The sequence below is a fragment of the Macrosteles quadrilineatus genome, unplaced genomic scaffold, assembly GCF_028750875.1.
Source record: "Macrosteles quadrilineatus isolate MER2022 unplaced genomic scaffold, UCM_ALF_1.0 Scaffold_9__3_contigs__length_116548681, whole genome shotgun sequence".
In the NCBI taxonomy this organism is placed as follows: domain Eukaryota; kingdom Metazoa; phylum Arthropoda; class Insecta; order Hemiptera; family Cicadellidae; genus Macrosteles; species Macrosteles quadrilineatus.
Window position 1 is genome coordinate 26,143,773 of NW_026542602.1, and position 16,864 is coordinate 26,160,636.

The 16,864-nt window shown below is 31.0% G+C and overlaps 1 protein-coding gene across 1 annotated transcript in view; it reads right to left on the bottom strand.

Moving 5' to 3' along the window:
* LOC129002537 (neo-calmodulin-like) overlaps window positions 1–16,864 on the bottom strand; it is a 117,499-nt gene that overhangs the window by 78,018 nt on the left and 22,617 nt on the right. The window contains exon 2 of the mRNA XM_054430412.1: window positions 13,117–13,201. Coding sequence (XP_054286387.1) covers window positions 13,117–13,155 — 39 coding nt within the window. The 5' untranslated portion in view covers window positions 13,156–13,201. The remainder of the gene's footprint in view (window positions 1–13,116; window positions 13,202–16,864) is intronic.

The following is a 16,864-nucleotide window of genomic DNA, read 5'->3' on the forward strand; positions in this document are numbered from 1 at the left end:
TCTTACGGTTTTACCCAAAAATGATTTTCTTAATTAATAAAGGTAGGTTTAAATAATCATTTAATCATATTGTTAAAGGAATTTTAATTTTAAAAGATGATAGAAAACTAAATTTAATTATTTCAATGTTTACAATGCTTAGATAAAAATATTTCTATGACACCAAAAAATAGAAAACTTATCATAGAAACTCAGCTATAAATATTTTAACTTGCTACTTAGAGAAAAGCATACTATTTTTTCGTGTTTTGGCTTTGTGTCTTACTAAACTCCATGATTATACTGTATGTTTAAAACTGTATAATTTGTTAAAGTATTACTTTTTTATCGTTTATATCGGTGAGTGACATAAAACCGTCATCGTATAAGGTGGTTGATTAAGTAAAAATCTTAACGAATTAATCGACAATTTATATTTTGTACTTGAAAACCAAATGGGGTTGCGTCATTTTAAAATAAAATAAGTAGTGGGGTTTTTATGTTCATATTATTATAATTACTGTTTGAGAGTAGAAATAACAAATTTTAAAAGCAATTATTAAAACATAAGAATACTACAATGCTGAGCTAATAAAACTGCTTTAGACTAATGCAATTTCCCCCCTACCATAAATAAATATGCTGTATTTTATCTTGTATAGATTTGCACTTTTTTAATCGATTATTAAAACGCAAAATCAATTATAATGAATTATCAATTGTTAATTGATTTTTGTCTAAAATATTTAATTAATAAAATTGAGTACTTACGTTAAATGAGGAACATTAAATTAATTATCGTAAGCCAATACCCACCTGAAAAGAAACAATGAATGAATATTAGGAAATTGTAGTATGAGTATGACAGATTACTACCAATCTTTCGTTTGTAGCCTTTGCATAATTTAGTAACTTTCTGCATAACTAAGTAAATTTTCATAACTTTTTTCTCTTATATGAATTATGATGAAAATAAATATTTCATTGTTTAAAAATAAACTCTACAAGTGTACATACAACATTGAGTTTAGGATTTTTGTGACTGCACTGCATTGTTGTGGTGACGAAATAAACAATGTCATTGCTAACCTTAAACTCCGCAATCAAAATACTAGCTATACTGTCAATTATTTTATAAATTTAATCAAATGGTTCATAACATTGTTTTTTGTTTATTTATAACATTTTACATGTAAGAAGAATTAATATAGTGCAGCCAATCTAAGGTTTAGTATCATTAGATAAAAATAAACTAAAACTAAATTTTCATCGTACTGTCTGGAAAACACCAATTTTCAGTTCTCGTAATCGTCCACAAATTTATTGATTTTGGATAACTTCAAACAGGGAACAAAAAAAACATTGTTAATTTTTTGGTTCGATGACCTCAAAGTTTGTTTGAAAACACTGCTAATAACACGATATGTTTGTAAACAATAGAATGTAAACATGGGTGACGACTTTGCATGACCTCAAATTATGTGGTATAATTGTGTAACAATTTGAAGGTTGTTTCCACAGTATGATTAAAATAGCTGGTTTACACACAAAACGAAAGTGTCTGTTTGGTACATAATCGCATTTCCAATCTCGGCGCAAAAATTCCTTACTAAAAGGAGCTACTAACTACTAGTGATGAAAACTACCATTTGTTTTAATCAGCTGTAATGCAAAATGAGGAAACGTCATTAGTCCACACTGTCCACTACCTTTTCTCACTCCTGATGATGACTGAGCAATGAAAATAGCTAGAAAAGTGGGCAAAGTAACATGCTGAGAAGTACTTGTTTTGCAAACTAACACAGTAACCAGAAAACCCTATTGTGGGTAAACAGTAAACAGTAAACCCTATTGTTCGTATAGTTATGGTTCTTAAGATATTTAGATTACACCAGTTACACCAGTTTGATTATGTTTCGCCATTTGGAGTAAAGGTACTTATTTAGCATACAGTTTAATGTCACTGCAGTATAACGGAATTATTTGTCCATAGGAAGAGGATGGATTTAAAAATACTATTGCTCCTAAAGTTTTTAAAATAGAAAAGTTTTATTGACATAGAAATGAAGTAAAACTTATGCTATTTTCAAAGTAAAATAAAAATACCTTTTTTTAAGTTTTGAAAATTACATCACTCAAATAGCGGCCATTGAAACGGACGCACATTTTTTTTAACTAGTCGAAAACGTTCCACTTTGTTCAGTAACTTTTCTTTGATTAGTTAAATTTGGCTCCTGCTTGTGGCCTTCAATTCTTCCAGAGTACGTAGTTTTTCTTTGAAAATACATGTCTTCAGATGACTCAACAGGGGAAAGTCACACATTGACAAGTCCGGTGAACGCGGTATGAAATAACACTCAAACTGCTGCCATAGAGGCATTGGCCGTGTAAGCAGTAGCCCCAACTTGTTGAAATCATATGTTATTGATGACGATTTTCTACCCTTTAAGTTCTGGAATGAAAAAGTCTCTTATCATGTTTACGAGTTCACGTATCGTGCAGGATAGTTAACAGTGACAGGAGTTCTTTTTTTCAAAGGGAGATGGACAATAAACCTCAAATTTTCCCACAGCACACTAAACTGTGTTCCATGTGTTTTTGTTTTCACAACTGATCCTTAAATTTTAATTAAGAAGCCCGCCTTAAAATTGTATAGTAACTGGCAACCAATACGAAGGTGGCGTCTAAAACATGGTTAAGCTCTTGACTTACCATGTTGACTTACCAATTTTTACAAAAGCATCGTATGCCAACATGCAATGATCTTTCGTCTACAGCAGCATAATGGTAACTAAATGGCATTGGATGTGGAGCTGAATGACCTTATATCCGAGTTTCTCCCTCCATCAGTCACCAAGAAATTTGCGATTCAAAAGTCTCAGTTTCCTGTGAACCACCCTGCACTTCTGAATATACCTGATTAGTCTAAATGCAAGACTAAAATGAATAAATAACTCCGTAAAATTGATTTTTGTTTTCATTTACTGCCTACTTAAAAGTAGATACTCAGCTTAAAATGAATATAAACTGTTTTTGGTATTTGTTATCTAACGTATACTACCCGAAATTAATTTTTGTTAGGACACATTCAACATCTCGATGAAACTAGGGTTTATATTGATCTGTGGAGGGTGGTAGAGAAGGTGTTCTCAGAGACATCTGCCGGACTTGCGCTACACTAAATACAGGGTTACCAATTCAAACACGAAATATCCCCTCAAACTCAAGTCTGAAAACTTCATTCATTCCACCCATTCAGTGTTTCCCTCCTCATAATTTATTAATGTATACTTGCGTAGCTAGGTGAAAACTCATACGAGAATTAAGTTCCAAATAACGTTTTATAATTTTATCAATTCCTGGTATTATTCGACAACGATAAAGAGGGGGAGAGTGGGTTTTTACAAAAGTAAGACCACACATAAGTATAATGAATTATTATAAGTAGTGATGTGAGAATTCAACCCTTACATTTACCATTTTTATAAATAGTATTAAATTAATATTAAACATTTTTACTTTTCAAGTTATATAATCTCACTTTATAGAATTTAAACTAGGTTTCATAATTTAAATTTTTAAACATAACAAAAGAAATAAAATATTTGAAATTTTTATGTAATCTTTATCAAGGTTTATTTTACTAAATTGAGTTTTCCTAGGTCATAAATGTATCCTCCGGGTTCAACGTTCAACGTTTTGAAATACTCGTTCCGGTTAGGGACTCGTATGTAGTGCTGAGAGAAAACGACAATAAATTTATAATTTAATTTCACAAATCAATTAGAAGCAATTCAATCGTTTAGCTAAAATGTACTCATTGATATCCGAGTTAAATAACTAGATTTGTTTTCCTTTTAACAATTTTTAATATTGAGGGGAACCAAGTTGTACAGTGTTTATTGACACCCTCATTTTAACAGTTGCAATGTTCAACATATATCGCCTCAAGTATTCATAATACACTAAACAAAGGCCGTTTAGCAATACTTTAATAAACATACGATTTTGGGCTAAAGTGGTATTATGGAAAATATTTACGAGAAACCTAAGGATGTGCCTTTAAACAAAGACCTTTAAACAAAAGTACATTAGCATGTGAAATATTTCTGGCCATTTACTTCTACCAAGAACTGCTGGTAATTTTATGTAGGGAAATGTAGCATTGTTAGGTTGGTAACGTGATCGCGCATGCGAAACGAAGTCTTTGTAGTTCCATTGAGGAGTTGGAGCGGTATTAAATAAATATTCTGCACAACCTCTCATACATGTTTGAGGTATCCAAAGTAGAATCACAACAGTTTACAATGCAATCTGGTATTAACATATAATTTGATATTGTGCCTGTAAAATATTTATCCTTAATGAAATATATTCATCCTTCCTTAAAATAATGTTCCTAATAGGTAAGAAATCTATTTTATATTTTCATAATTAAAAATTCCACAGTCTAGTAGTAAACTAATGCAAAATTTTAGGAACAACCATAACATGTTTAATTGGAAGTTTTAAACGTTCCAAAGATGCATTTTTGCCGAATAAAGTGCGTTTATTGTTGAAATAGTACATTAATTAATTGCTTAATGAACTCAAAGATTTTACATCAATAGGTAGCTTGTTTACTTATGTGTATTAAACAAAAATATGACAAAACTAATTCAATAATAGTTTCTCTTCATAATGCAAATACTGTTATTTTTCAAAAGTATATATTTTGCACAATCCCTAAATGTATTGATTTCGTTAAACTTTACCAAACGTTTTAAGTAAAATTAAAAAAAAGATTCTGTAGTAGAAATAAACTATGCAATTATGTGTTTATTTATTTATTTATTTATTCATTCATTTAACGGTTACAACCAATACAGTTAAATACATTGTTGTGCATGCTTAACAGTAACAAATCAACTGATCAAGAGTGAATACATGGACGGCTGTTCAATTATGTTAATACTCTAAATAAATAATAAGTGACAAAGATTGAGTGCAATAGAGTAACAATAAATAAATATTCTCAAAATAAATAACAACTAACAATGAAAAATTAACAACAGTGAGTAACAATTAATAAATAACAACAGTGAGTAACAATAATTAATAAAAAACAACACTGAGTAACAAATAATATATAACAACTCTTAGATAACAATAACCTAGCCAGTAATGCAATAAAATAAGTATAAAATATGTTCAAATCTATAAGTTAATTTACATAATATTTACCAACATGGATAGTTGAATATTATAACGAGGCTTTTATTAAAGTAAGTAACCCTGACATAAGAGTCTTTGCTTTTGTTTGTTTTATATATGTGGTTTAATGAAATAATAACAGCCAAAATCATTATAAATTCACAGGATTAGAACCCAGTGCAAGCACAAAGTTCAATCCATAGACCCTTGAGCATCCTAATAATCACTAACAACGTTATAATAGTTTACGCAACGATTGCGTTAACACTAATTACGCGATTTGCGTACACTTCTTTACCTAGGACAGTGGTTTTATTACTAGATATCACTACTAATAACTTCTAAGAGAGGTTATGTTTTCGTTTATAACCTCTCAATGCCACTGACAGTAATGCAAGGGAACATTCTACCATTGTACCAAACACTAATTGCACGGCTCAACAATTAAATTGGCCTGAACAGCTGATTAGTTGAAGTTCAAATCATTACAGTTTTACTTCTTCACTCTCAATCCTTGAACCGCATTGGTCAGTTACCCGTGTTGTTGTGCGTAAAACTTTGCTATTATGAAAGTAAACAATGCTGTTATGTGAAACTTTTTGTTCTAAGAATTGAACTGAAACGGCTACTTTAAAATACCCTCGCCGCAGCAATCTTACTAAGGTGGTGAGTGCAGAATTTTACTCATACATATTTTTAAAATAAAAATATATTCTATCCTAGATGACATTTCATCGGGATCCAAAAAAAGTGTACACTAGAAAATTAAGACAACTGTTAAGCTCGTAAGGTGTACGAACAGCGTGTTTATGAAATATTAACCTATACCCCAATGAAAATTAGGTCAAAATGGACTAAACTAATAAACAATTAATATCAATTTATGATCGACGTGTGGTATAAAAATCATCTTAATTTTAATAAACTGGTTCTTTCTTAAATCAATATCTCACGACTTAAACTCATAAAAAGATATTTTATCAAAGAAAAGTTTATAGATTAAATAATATCACTATATTCATAATACTCTGCCGCAACAGACCTGCAGAATAAGCGAATTTCCATCTACCTGGCTGGAATTCCACTAAATTATTCCCTTAAATTGTCAGATTTAGTGTCTATTTAAATAGCATTCACTTTGATGATTACTTAGGTTTGCTGCTACAGGGATGAAAATAGGGGGTTTATTATTGCAATATTAATAGCTTAGTATGAAGTAAACCAAATTTTTAAATTTCATTAAAATATGTCCATAGACAAGGAAGCTACAACAGTTCATTCATAGCAACAAAACTATATAAAAAATTACCAGTAACAGCTGTGTGTTAAAATAAATAATACAGGTAAATATTACAGGTGATTCTACAGGACTAAAATTATTTTTATGAAACATAATTTTACAGGATTGTAAATTTAAATTTAAAAGTCCTGTAATACAGGCATTGTATTACAGGGGTTTCATGAAACAGGCCCCAATCCTCGCCTTATTTGGATGATTTCTGAAAATCAATTGCCATCCTACTACTTTTTATAAACCTGCTACAGCTACTCTTAAAAATTTAAAATTAGACTTAGAGTATCACTTATTGCATTTACTTCTTCCCTCACTAACATTTCATTTCAACAATCAATAGATAGTAACTACATAAAAAAAAAAAGTATTTGGGTATTAGGAAATAGTATAAAAACAACACTTCTTAAAGCCATTTAATCTGAAAAAAGATATGAAGCACTAAAAAAAGTTTTATTGAAACAATGTTTTATCAATTAGGCCTACAATTAATTATTTATGAGTACGATTTAATCCGCCTCAGTATTGCTGGAAGACCTAGCTGCGCTGTTTGAGCCATGCGCTTTCCTATCTTCAATTTTATACGAGTAGTCTTTGTGCAATCCGTTTTGTGTTCCAGGAATATTGCCTCTTAAGAATTCTTTTGTTTTGTAATATTGTCCCTGAGCAGAGATCTGTAAAGCTTTGTTAAGTTGTGTTCTGTTCAATTATTAATACCACCGCAACGACTTTGACGAGTATATTTACTAAAGAATTGTGTTAACAATGGTATTAGTAGAATTTAAGTTAAAGAGCTATTATAAACAGGTCCTTTAGGAAATTAAAGGGGTTCCACGTTAAACGAAAATTAGAGTTTATTTACCAATCCGGTTATCATTTTTGGTTGCTAAATAAATGTTTTAGTGCTAGTGACAGTTGTATTTATAATGACCGTAGTGTATTGCTTATTTACGTTAAGCCCCATTTGAGTATTGTAGTGGTTTGAAGTATTAATTTAAATTCAAATGAACCAAATAGGAAACGAAGATTTCTTATTATTGTATCATAAAAGATTACAGATAGATTTTTTGCCGAATGACATGGTCGATCAGTCGATGTATAGTTAAACTCAATTATACTCGTATAATCTATTACACCAACTTTTGCATTTTGTATAAAATAACACTCATTACGAATATAGGGTTATTGGTATTTTGTCAAAATATATTTTCAATGGATAATTTCTGATAATCCTTACTTATTTATTATATCCCCGTAGTAACTTACCAAACCTAGTGTGAGAATCTACATTTATTACCTATTTAAATAAATCACTATTTTGATATCAGGCACATATCAAGCCGACTCCTAAACCTATAAGAATTATGTTTATAGAGAACTTGGTTCAGCTAAAGAGTCTACAAATACAAAACCATCATATTCAACAATGTAAGATTTTATCATTGCACTCATGAAGGGGTTTATCTTGCAATAAACCCTGTGTTCTCTCTTAAATATATTCAAGTCCATTCAACGGAAATAAACCTAAATCTTCTCGAATCATATTGGTCATTCATATTAGATTTGCAATTCAGTAAGGGCAAAACTAAAGTTATTCTTCTTTCCTTTTTAATTAGGCCTATATTTAAAACTTTTAGAAGATCAGTCATGAAATCACGGAAATTCTGAAATCACAAACGTGGCTTAGTAGGTCTATGATATATTACTGTCATAGGGGAGTGTATACTTCTAAATAACCTTCAATTGACCAAATTCTCCAACTAACCAATATTCCTTACTTTCTCAAAAAGATAGACAACATAATACTGTCTAAAAAAGGATCACAGAAACCATCACAAATAACGTGAATTATATCGTATTAATTTTATAGTAAATGATGTATTCCAATTTTATTCCAAGGATTCCCTGTGGTTCTAATAGAGTTTTTGGATAGATCGCTTAAATATATACAAACTAGCAAAACACCATACATATATTTCCCATTAGAAAATAATAATTAAAATTATAAATAATGTTTTCAACCAGTTAAAATCACATTTAACCACCTTCTCCCAGACGCGTCTCACGAAACTATTAAAACTGTTGAGACCCAGGTGAATCTTTAGTGTTAGATAATTTGTCGCTCATGATATTGTATTGTAGGAAGGGCGGAATAAGATTCTAGCACGTCAACCGAAGCTTATTGTGCATACCCCCCTTACCACTAACTAGGTAAGCCTATACCCGTTTCGTTGACCAGACGCAGAAGCTTATGACCAATGTTCACATATGGTTGCCCTTCTCCTATCGCTCATCACTCATGGTCAGTTTTAGTACATTTCATCATTTTAAATTTTACTAGTGGTCGTCCTGTGATCGAAACTCGACCAAAAATAATTAATGTACAGACTTCTCTAGTTTCTCCCCGCACTATAAATAAAACATGTGATTGGAATTTCTTCCATTTGTTTTGATTTTCTGTTCACATTTTGTTGTTATTTCGTCACCCTCATGGCAACCCATATGGTCCATGTTAAATTTTTTAAGTTTTCAAATTAATTTTTTGTGCTTATTTGTTAGCCTATTTTAATTTTTAAAGGCATTCTGCACATCTACAGGAAAATAGCTTTCCAACAGTATGCGTAGATTCTCCCTGCGATGCACACGAGCTGAGAAAAAAGGTTTTAAAGAAACATGCTTGCCTATTAATATATAGATAGATTATTACATTTTAAATATTTTTTTCCTTTTCAAATTTTTGGGCTATTAGTTATTTTTTTTTTTTTAGGGAACGATCGTTGGCCCTATGCAAGGAAGAGCTTTTCTTAGACATCATCATACCCCAATATCAATTTAATTAGCATTTGGGTCCAGAACTATTTCACTTTGGATCGAACCAGCAATCTTCAGGGCATTCACTATAACCACTTAACCTAGATAAAATTAGTCAATCAAGTGGTTTGTGCATTATCAATAGACTTGAATAATAACGAGTTTTCGAGTGTTTAAAGTATATAGCATTCAACAGAGAATTATAACAACTTATAACCAAGGTAAGGTTCCCTTTGCGTTTAAGGCTTTACACAAGTCGTGAGGATTTATCGCAAGGAGCGGTTTCAGCAGGTTTAGGGCGACTTTGAGCTTTACAAACACTATACAGCCAAGTTGACGTGTAAGCTGAACCCTTCTAATACTCCCTCCCGACGTTGCGGAGTTATTTGCTTTACCTCCCCTCCCTGCTGTTGCTCTTTTAAGGGAAAATATTCCCAAGTAATTATTTTACATGATCAGTTGTAAGATAATTAAAAAGCCTATTATATCAGAAATCATAACGTTTATGGAACTATTGTATTGGTTCTGCGATTGTTATATCGTTGTAAACGATCAAGCCAGCGTATATACCCACCCTGATGGCGGCGCAAAACGAAAAATGTAATAGCTCAGTTATTTTTATTGGATTTCCAATGTTGGGGTGTCATTGCGTTTGTCTTAAAACTGCCAATAAAATATCATCCTTGTGTGTTTTAATAAGATTAACGGTTTATAATTATATTTGTTCAAAAAACTAACACGGTCCTAATTTTGATTTTTACATTTGGAAATCTTTTATGTTATTTTAATAAATTAGTAGGACTAGTTTAAATATTCATGCGTATTTTAAAGTTCTATGTATTACGGTTATTAAAAAAACAATTTTTGAAAAATTCATAATGGTGGCGTTGTGAGTAACCATGACTTAAAACAGATTAAAATGTGATAATTGAATTTGTAACTAACCCAGAAATAACACCTTTTAAACCAGCAGAGAGTTACGAAACGCCCTGCACAACCTATTGAAATTTGAATTCCAGTTTGAATTATTGTAAGTTAACAACTGGTATTCCTTTTGGCCAACAAACAGTTTTGAACTTATTTACAATAGTTTACATATAATTTTGTTATAAACAAAACATCATTGAATACAACTTTTAAGAGTGTTGAAATAATTATTTTACAATCATCATTTATTAGATAAATTAAATGCTTTCCTAGTGTATTTGTCAAACATATGAGTTATTAACAAACAAAATATATTTTTTCCTTTTTTATGTTTCCATTTGTAGTTTTGGATCTTGTGTTGTTTGTTGTGTTGTCAATCACATCATAGTTTTGTAATAGCATAGCTTTTATCCATTGGCTTAGAAAAAAATTAAAATCGAGACCTGTTAAAAACTAGAAGTAAACTTGAATCTTAATCCAATTAAATGTTCCTATTATCAATGTTATTTTGAATCATTACGGTATTTTCTTTGTTGTATTTTGTTATATAATTTTAACTGGGTAGTGTATATATTTATTGCTACTTGAAAATTATGTATGTGGATTTTAGTGTGACCTAACAGTTTTCTTCTAGAAAGATATATGCATGCAATTTTTTTCGAGTTGTTAATTTTATGATGGTTGGAAGAAACATACTTAACACTGTTTTGTAAATTTTCTCATCTCCAATATATATTAAAGTAAGGTTACAGAAAGTTAGATAGGAACCTTACAAACTGCAGCGCGTCACAATTCTCCCTTGTTTAATTTCTCTCTCAACCGTGAATTCATTTCCTACGTCTTAAGTTGAGCTGAAACTTGTGCCCCAAGTTGCGCTATTCTCATAATTAACGTATTCCACGAATAACTTGAAGTAACTCTTAGGATATTTTTGGGTCTTTGGAAGGAAATTTGTTTCCACAAAATATAGTTTTTCAGGTTTTTTGTAGGCTACCACCTTAACTGGTTTATGCTGGTTCTACTTTTGAATGAAACTTGCCTAAAATTATGTGTATTACATTTCTTTATAAAATGTATATTAACAAGTATTGGCGAAATCTTTTCTTAAGTAAGCAAAACAAGAGGTAAACAATTTCATACAAATAGAAATATGTGTGAAAATCCCTTTTGTGAATTCTTTGCACAGCATGACGAAAAATAGAGTTAATTTCAAAGGCAAAGATTTATTTTCAAGCCTCGATCTTTTCCTAAACTAGAGCTGATACCAAAAATATTTGGTTTGGGCTCAGTAATAAACTTTACTATTATGCTATTATTACTAACTATTATGCAAAATATTAATCATAATTTCCTTAACTAATTGCTAATAATCGTGAGTCATTTAAAAATACAAAATTCATTACCTATCAAAATATGGATATTTAAGCTATAATTCTGCATTATTTTTTTTTAATTCATATTCAAATTGAAGTTTCAACCGTGTTGAAGTGCATTGTATTTGTAAACCCATTAAACTATATTTTATTAAAACAAAACATTGCTGGATTATACAGATTGCTACGTTGTATCTGCATGCATCATGAGTGTCATATATGATATTTTCATTCCGTCATATTTCACCTTTGATGTAAGTTTCCCACATAAGATCCAATCTGTTCCAATCTCCGTCGTGTGAGCCTTGGATTAATCAAACGTTGGCTTCTGAAGTTCCAATCACCAATTACAAATGTGTCTCAGTCACCGTTGGACATTCTCTAGATCAACGCTCCGGAGATAGACACACATGGGTCGTGATCAAGTAGTGTACATCTGAATAGCCTCTTATGGAGTTGTAAAGTAGTCGTTGATAATTCTGATATTTACATAATGTCTTAGTATGTTTGTTTTACCGAAAGATAAACTGTTATGAACAGTAAAATATTTTGATGAAAAGCCTCTATGACTCCCGGAAAATTAGTTTTTTTTACTGTAGAATTTTGTTCAGATTGTTTTGATTTAGAATACAACTGCTACTTTTTATTCGCAAGAATCACGGTAATTTTATTTCTTTGTTTTTAATTGAGCTAGGCTGAATTGATGGTTGTTTTTATGCTTTGGATTGTTATACTTTAACGACCGGTAAAATAATGTTGCATTATTTGTTGAATGAACAATATAAATTTAAACTGTTTATAAAGTTTGTCAGTATTCAACAACTTTGTACTATCTTAAATTCCTAATGGAATTACGGTTCCAAATGTGTACAGCATAAAAAGAATGACATAAAAAAATTTCCTTAGTTCGAAATCCAGTCTTATTAATGATTTTTATTTAATAAGTTGCAGATAGACAGAAAGATAGACAGATAGACAGAAATAGAGATAAGACTCGTTTCTGCTTCTTTAATGTATAAAACGTAAAAATAGCCTAAAAATATACAATTCTGACCAATGTACAGACAAAACTATAATTTTATTTATATAGAAATATGTTTGCGATATTAAATGTTTTCTTAAGTCCCATGGCGAATACGTGATGCAATATCAATTAAGGTTCCTTAATATTACATTATATTAATTAGGGTCATTTAATTTAATGTACAATTTTCTCTACTATATTTGAATATATTTTCTATTTTTCACAATGTAAATTTGTAATTTCTGATACTTTCTAAAATAAGATTTTTTTGTAATATGCTTTGTGTAATTAATTAAAGGTTCAAATCCTACTAACTGTTTAACGGAGTTGCTCAGTAAATTATATTTAATCTAGATATATATTTTAAAATACTATTATTTCGTAATAATTTGGTACAAAATAATATTTTATTCTAAATATATTTCATGGATTACTATAATGTCATTTGAAAATTGTGTTTCACTTGCATATTATCCTACTTAAAAGTATTGACATAAATATAATCTTTTAAAACTCACCCTTCGCATCACTCGGAGAGAGAATGAAGAAGTCTTCATTTTGTAGAAGTTCTAGGTAAGTCGAAGAGGAAAAGAACACTTCTACCTGAAAATTTAAACAAACCTTAATAAAACAGCATCAAAAGTATGTACAATAATAGTAGTGCAGTGGTCTTGAAAGAATTTTTTTAATGTTATGATTTAGTTGGAGGATTCAAATAGATAGAACACATGCTCGATGATGTTTAGTCTTATCACTTTAGTCTATTTTTATATCCGATGATTCAACTAAAACAGCAGCTTTGTAGCTCTTTAAGGCCCTGGATGTAAAATTAAAAGCTATTTTTCCAGATTGGTTAAAAGTACAGTAGTTAGAGACTACCTCTCTATTTCATCCATACCACTGGTTGACATTTTCATTAACAACGGTGATCTTGTTTTTCGGTAAAACGCTGAGAAATAAGGCCATTATAATACAGAGATAGACCAGAAACATACACCACAGACATAAAAAATAAAAGACCGTTATGAGTTATTACTTTTACTACGCTAACCAAATCAATTTGCAGATAAAATGTAGGTTTTAAATATTTTTAGTTTCACCAAATTGTATTGTGCCGTGTGTATGTGCTCAATGCTCAACGGCACTGTTTAATTTGTTGTGTGGTTGGTACTACTGGCTGCGTTCTGCTGAACGTTCATCGGCTGACATTTTGTGGCTCCCGTTTCTCAGACTTTGGGTTTGAGATTGTTCCAAGGCTACGGGGTTTTCTTCCGGAGGAGTTTTCTTTTGTGAACCCTGAAGTTTTTAGTTTCATAGATCGTTTCGCAACTGCTCGGAATGGAGCATTTCTGCGAGTAGAGTTTTCATACCACGGGTAAGTTGAATTCGCCAGGCCTAGTCCTCGCTTATTTAATTTTGTTTCATTTTTCACTGTTTCACTATTGTTCAGAAATGTTGTCATTTTGAGTCATTTTGATGTGTTTTGTACTGTTTTCTGAGAGTTTCGAGTCCACTAGATAACACAATGTGCATGCCTCGTTGAGTTAACTTGTTCAGTACAAGTGATATTAAAAGTTGAGCCAATTTTCATGTTTAAGGTTAAAAGACCAAGTTAAAGTGTTAACATCATTTCTGTGTAATTTTTTGAGTCATTTTGTGTAATTTTTGTGTTTAACTGTGAGCTGGTCTGGACCCAATTACATTAAAAGTTTCTAGGCTAGTTATAATTTTGGTTGTGCTAGTAACTTTTGCTAGCCTAAATTTTTGCTCTAGTCAGTTACAGTAGCCTAGCCAAGATAATAACCTTTTAATTTCCCATTTCATTTGTTCTCAAACTTGTGAATAAGCAAGCACATTCATGCACTTTTATTCATGTGAGATCATGTTACTATTCTTTAGAAAACCATGTTTGATTAGGCTAGACACTAGAACAGCTTTTGTAAAAATGTGGTCGCTGACTGCAGGTAAAGAGAATGTTTTACGCCCTTTTGATTTATTCAGGCCTAGTGCAAACTGAATATATGGACTCTGAGACATGTTAGCCCTAATTAGGCCAGGTCAGTGATCTATACTTTGTATCAGGGTTGGCGACTCCACCTGAAGCCTGCCACCATTAGTTGCTGACTGACTTAACATGAGCATTCTCCTGGACTGCACCGCTGAGACTGATGCGCCGTGCCACTGCCAGTCCTCGCACTGCCACTGCGGTACCTGCTGATGGAATTACCTACACATCTAGGCCTACGCCCACTCCGGCCTAATGCCGTGCTGCCATGTCTGGGGAGAGGCCATCCTGTACTCGGCCCTACTTCTACTTCTGCTTCCTGGATTTCAACAAGGTTTACGATCAGGTCAGTCCAGCCCTTTTGGAGAGTCTCATCCACCTGAAGAAATCTAACTCCACATCAACGTTTTCATTTAACTTATAAATAAAACCTGTAATCTTTTTACCTGCAATTTTATTAATTAGGCTTTCATTCTCTAAATTTAATTTAACTTTAACTTTCATTCAAATTTTTAGTTTCTACTCTTTTAATTCTGTTTCACACCCCTTGATTGAGGGTAAAAATTTTTTTTTCTCCCTTGACGGTTATTTTACTGCTTGGAATATATTTTTGGAATATATTTTATAGTCTTTGCGAGGCGACCACATTTGTTGATAGTGTAAATGTTTTCATGTTTGTAAATGTAAAAATTATTTATTTTAAATGTAGGCCTAGGGCTAAAGTAATTCCCTTTAAATGTTTTAAAATGATTTTATAAGGTGGCCACCTAACCTAACTTAAGTTAATTTGTTTTGAAAGCACATTTAAATGTTTTCGCTTTATGGCAATTTTAGGCCTAACTTGAATTTCAATTCTAAATTAAATTGTATTTTTATTAAAGAAATTTTTTTTAATATTTTTAAAGCTTGAATCATTATATCTTGGCTAGGGCAATGCCTATTCATTAATCGTTATTTATTATTGTTATTTATTATTGTTGCTTTTATATATACATATTTTTAGAATGAATAAATTATATTTGTGTCCAGCCAGCTCTTGTGTTGTCATTGTTGGTCCTCCACCTCAGCAATATTGTACCGGAATCCCACCATTGATTTTGCGCTTCCAAGGGCTTCACCCTTTGATCAATGGAGTTGGGAATTCGGTTACAGTATTATATGTTATTTACTTATCGCGCAATGATTATGCCGTTGGCAGTAACGATTTATATTTGCTTAATCCCAAAAAATGGTGTTGAAATGTCTGTATAGTATAAAATTAAATACCAGAGAATATTCCGATAAAAGGTTGAAGTACTGTACAATATGCTGGCTATGAACTATTTATATGTTCATAACAAAGAATAAACAAAGAAAATCGGAAAATATTCATAATAGTTTTGATGAAACTTTTCACTCAAACATGTTCAAATATTCATAGCTTAAATGATCATTTAAATCCAAATGGAATATTTTATGACAAAAAAATATTTACAAGTCATTGTTAGGAATATAGTTAAACATTACACATTTCCAATAAACTAAATCATTTACTATAGGAAAAATATTAAATTTAATACGACTGTAAAGAAAGGTGCAACACCAACGATTACTAAGCTGTAAATAGTGATGTGTTGAAATCTAAAAATTATTCTAATGTATTTTATTATATTTAAGCTATTCTAATACCTTTAAATTAATTTCCATATCAACATTTGAGATTTTCTTCTGACTACAATAGGACCGTCCCCCTCAGGAGGTAACTTATTACTGAATAATGTTTAAAAATGGCATTTGTGTTCAGTGACTTTGTACCTAGTTTTGTAGCTCTATCTTTATTAATAATTTATTATTTAACCATCCCTGGACCCTTTTTCCACCCTGGTTGATGAAAAAAAACTAAAATTTTAACTAAGAGTAGTCTTTAAAAAACATTGTATTTTTATAATCATACAAATGCAGGTAGAAACTTGAATTATAATAAAAAAACCGTGCATGCAGAGTGACTGTAAAATGTTGTTGCATTGTTAACTTTATGTTACATGTGTTTCACTCTGGCTATCTCATTGCCATCTGACTTATTGCAAACGCATTTTTAACCTCAGTATTTAAAATACTGTGAACGTGCAAATTCTGTTATGATCATTGTCTACGATAACGTTAATATTAATACAAACTTTTTATTTTACATTGACCAGTGTTCTAATCATATTTCATGTCCATTTTGGGTTAAGATGATAAAAATAATAAATATATCGTTTTACATATCAAAGAACTTGATT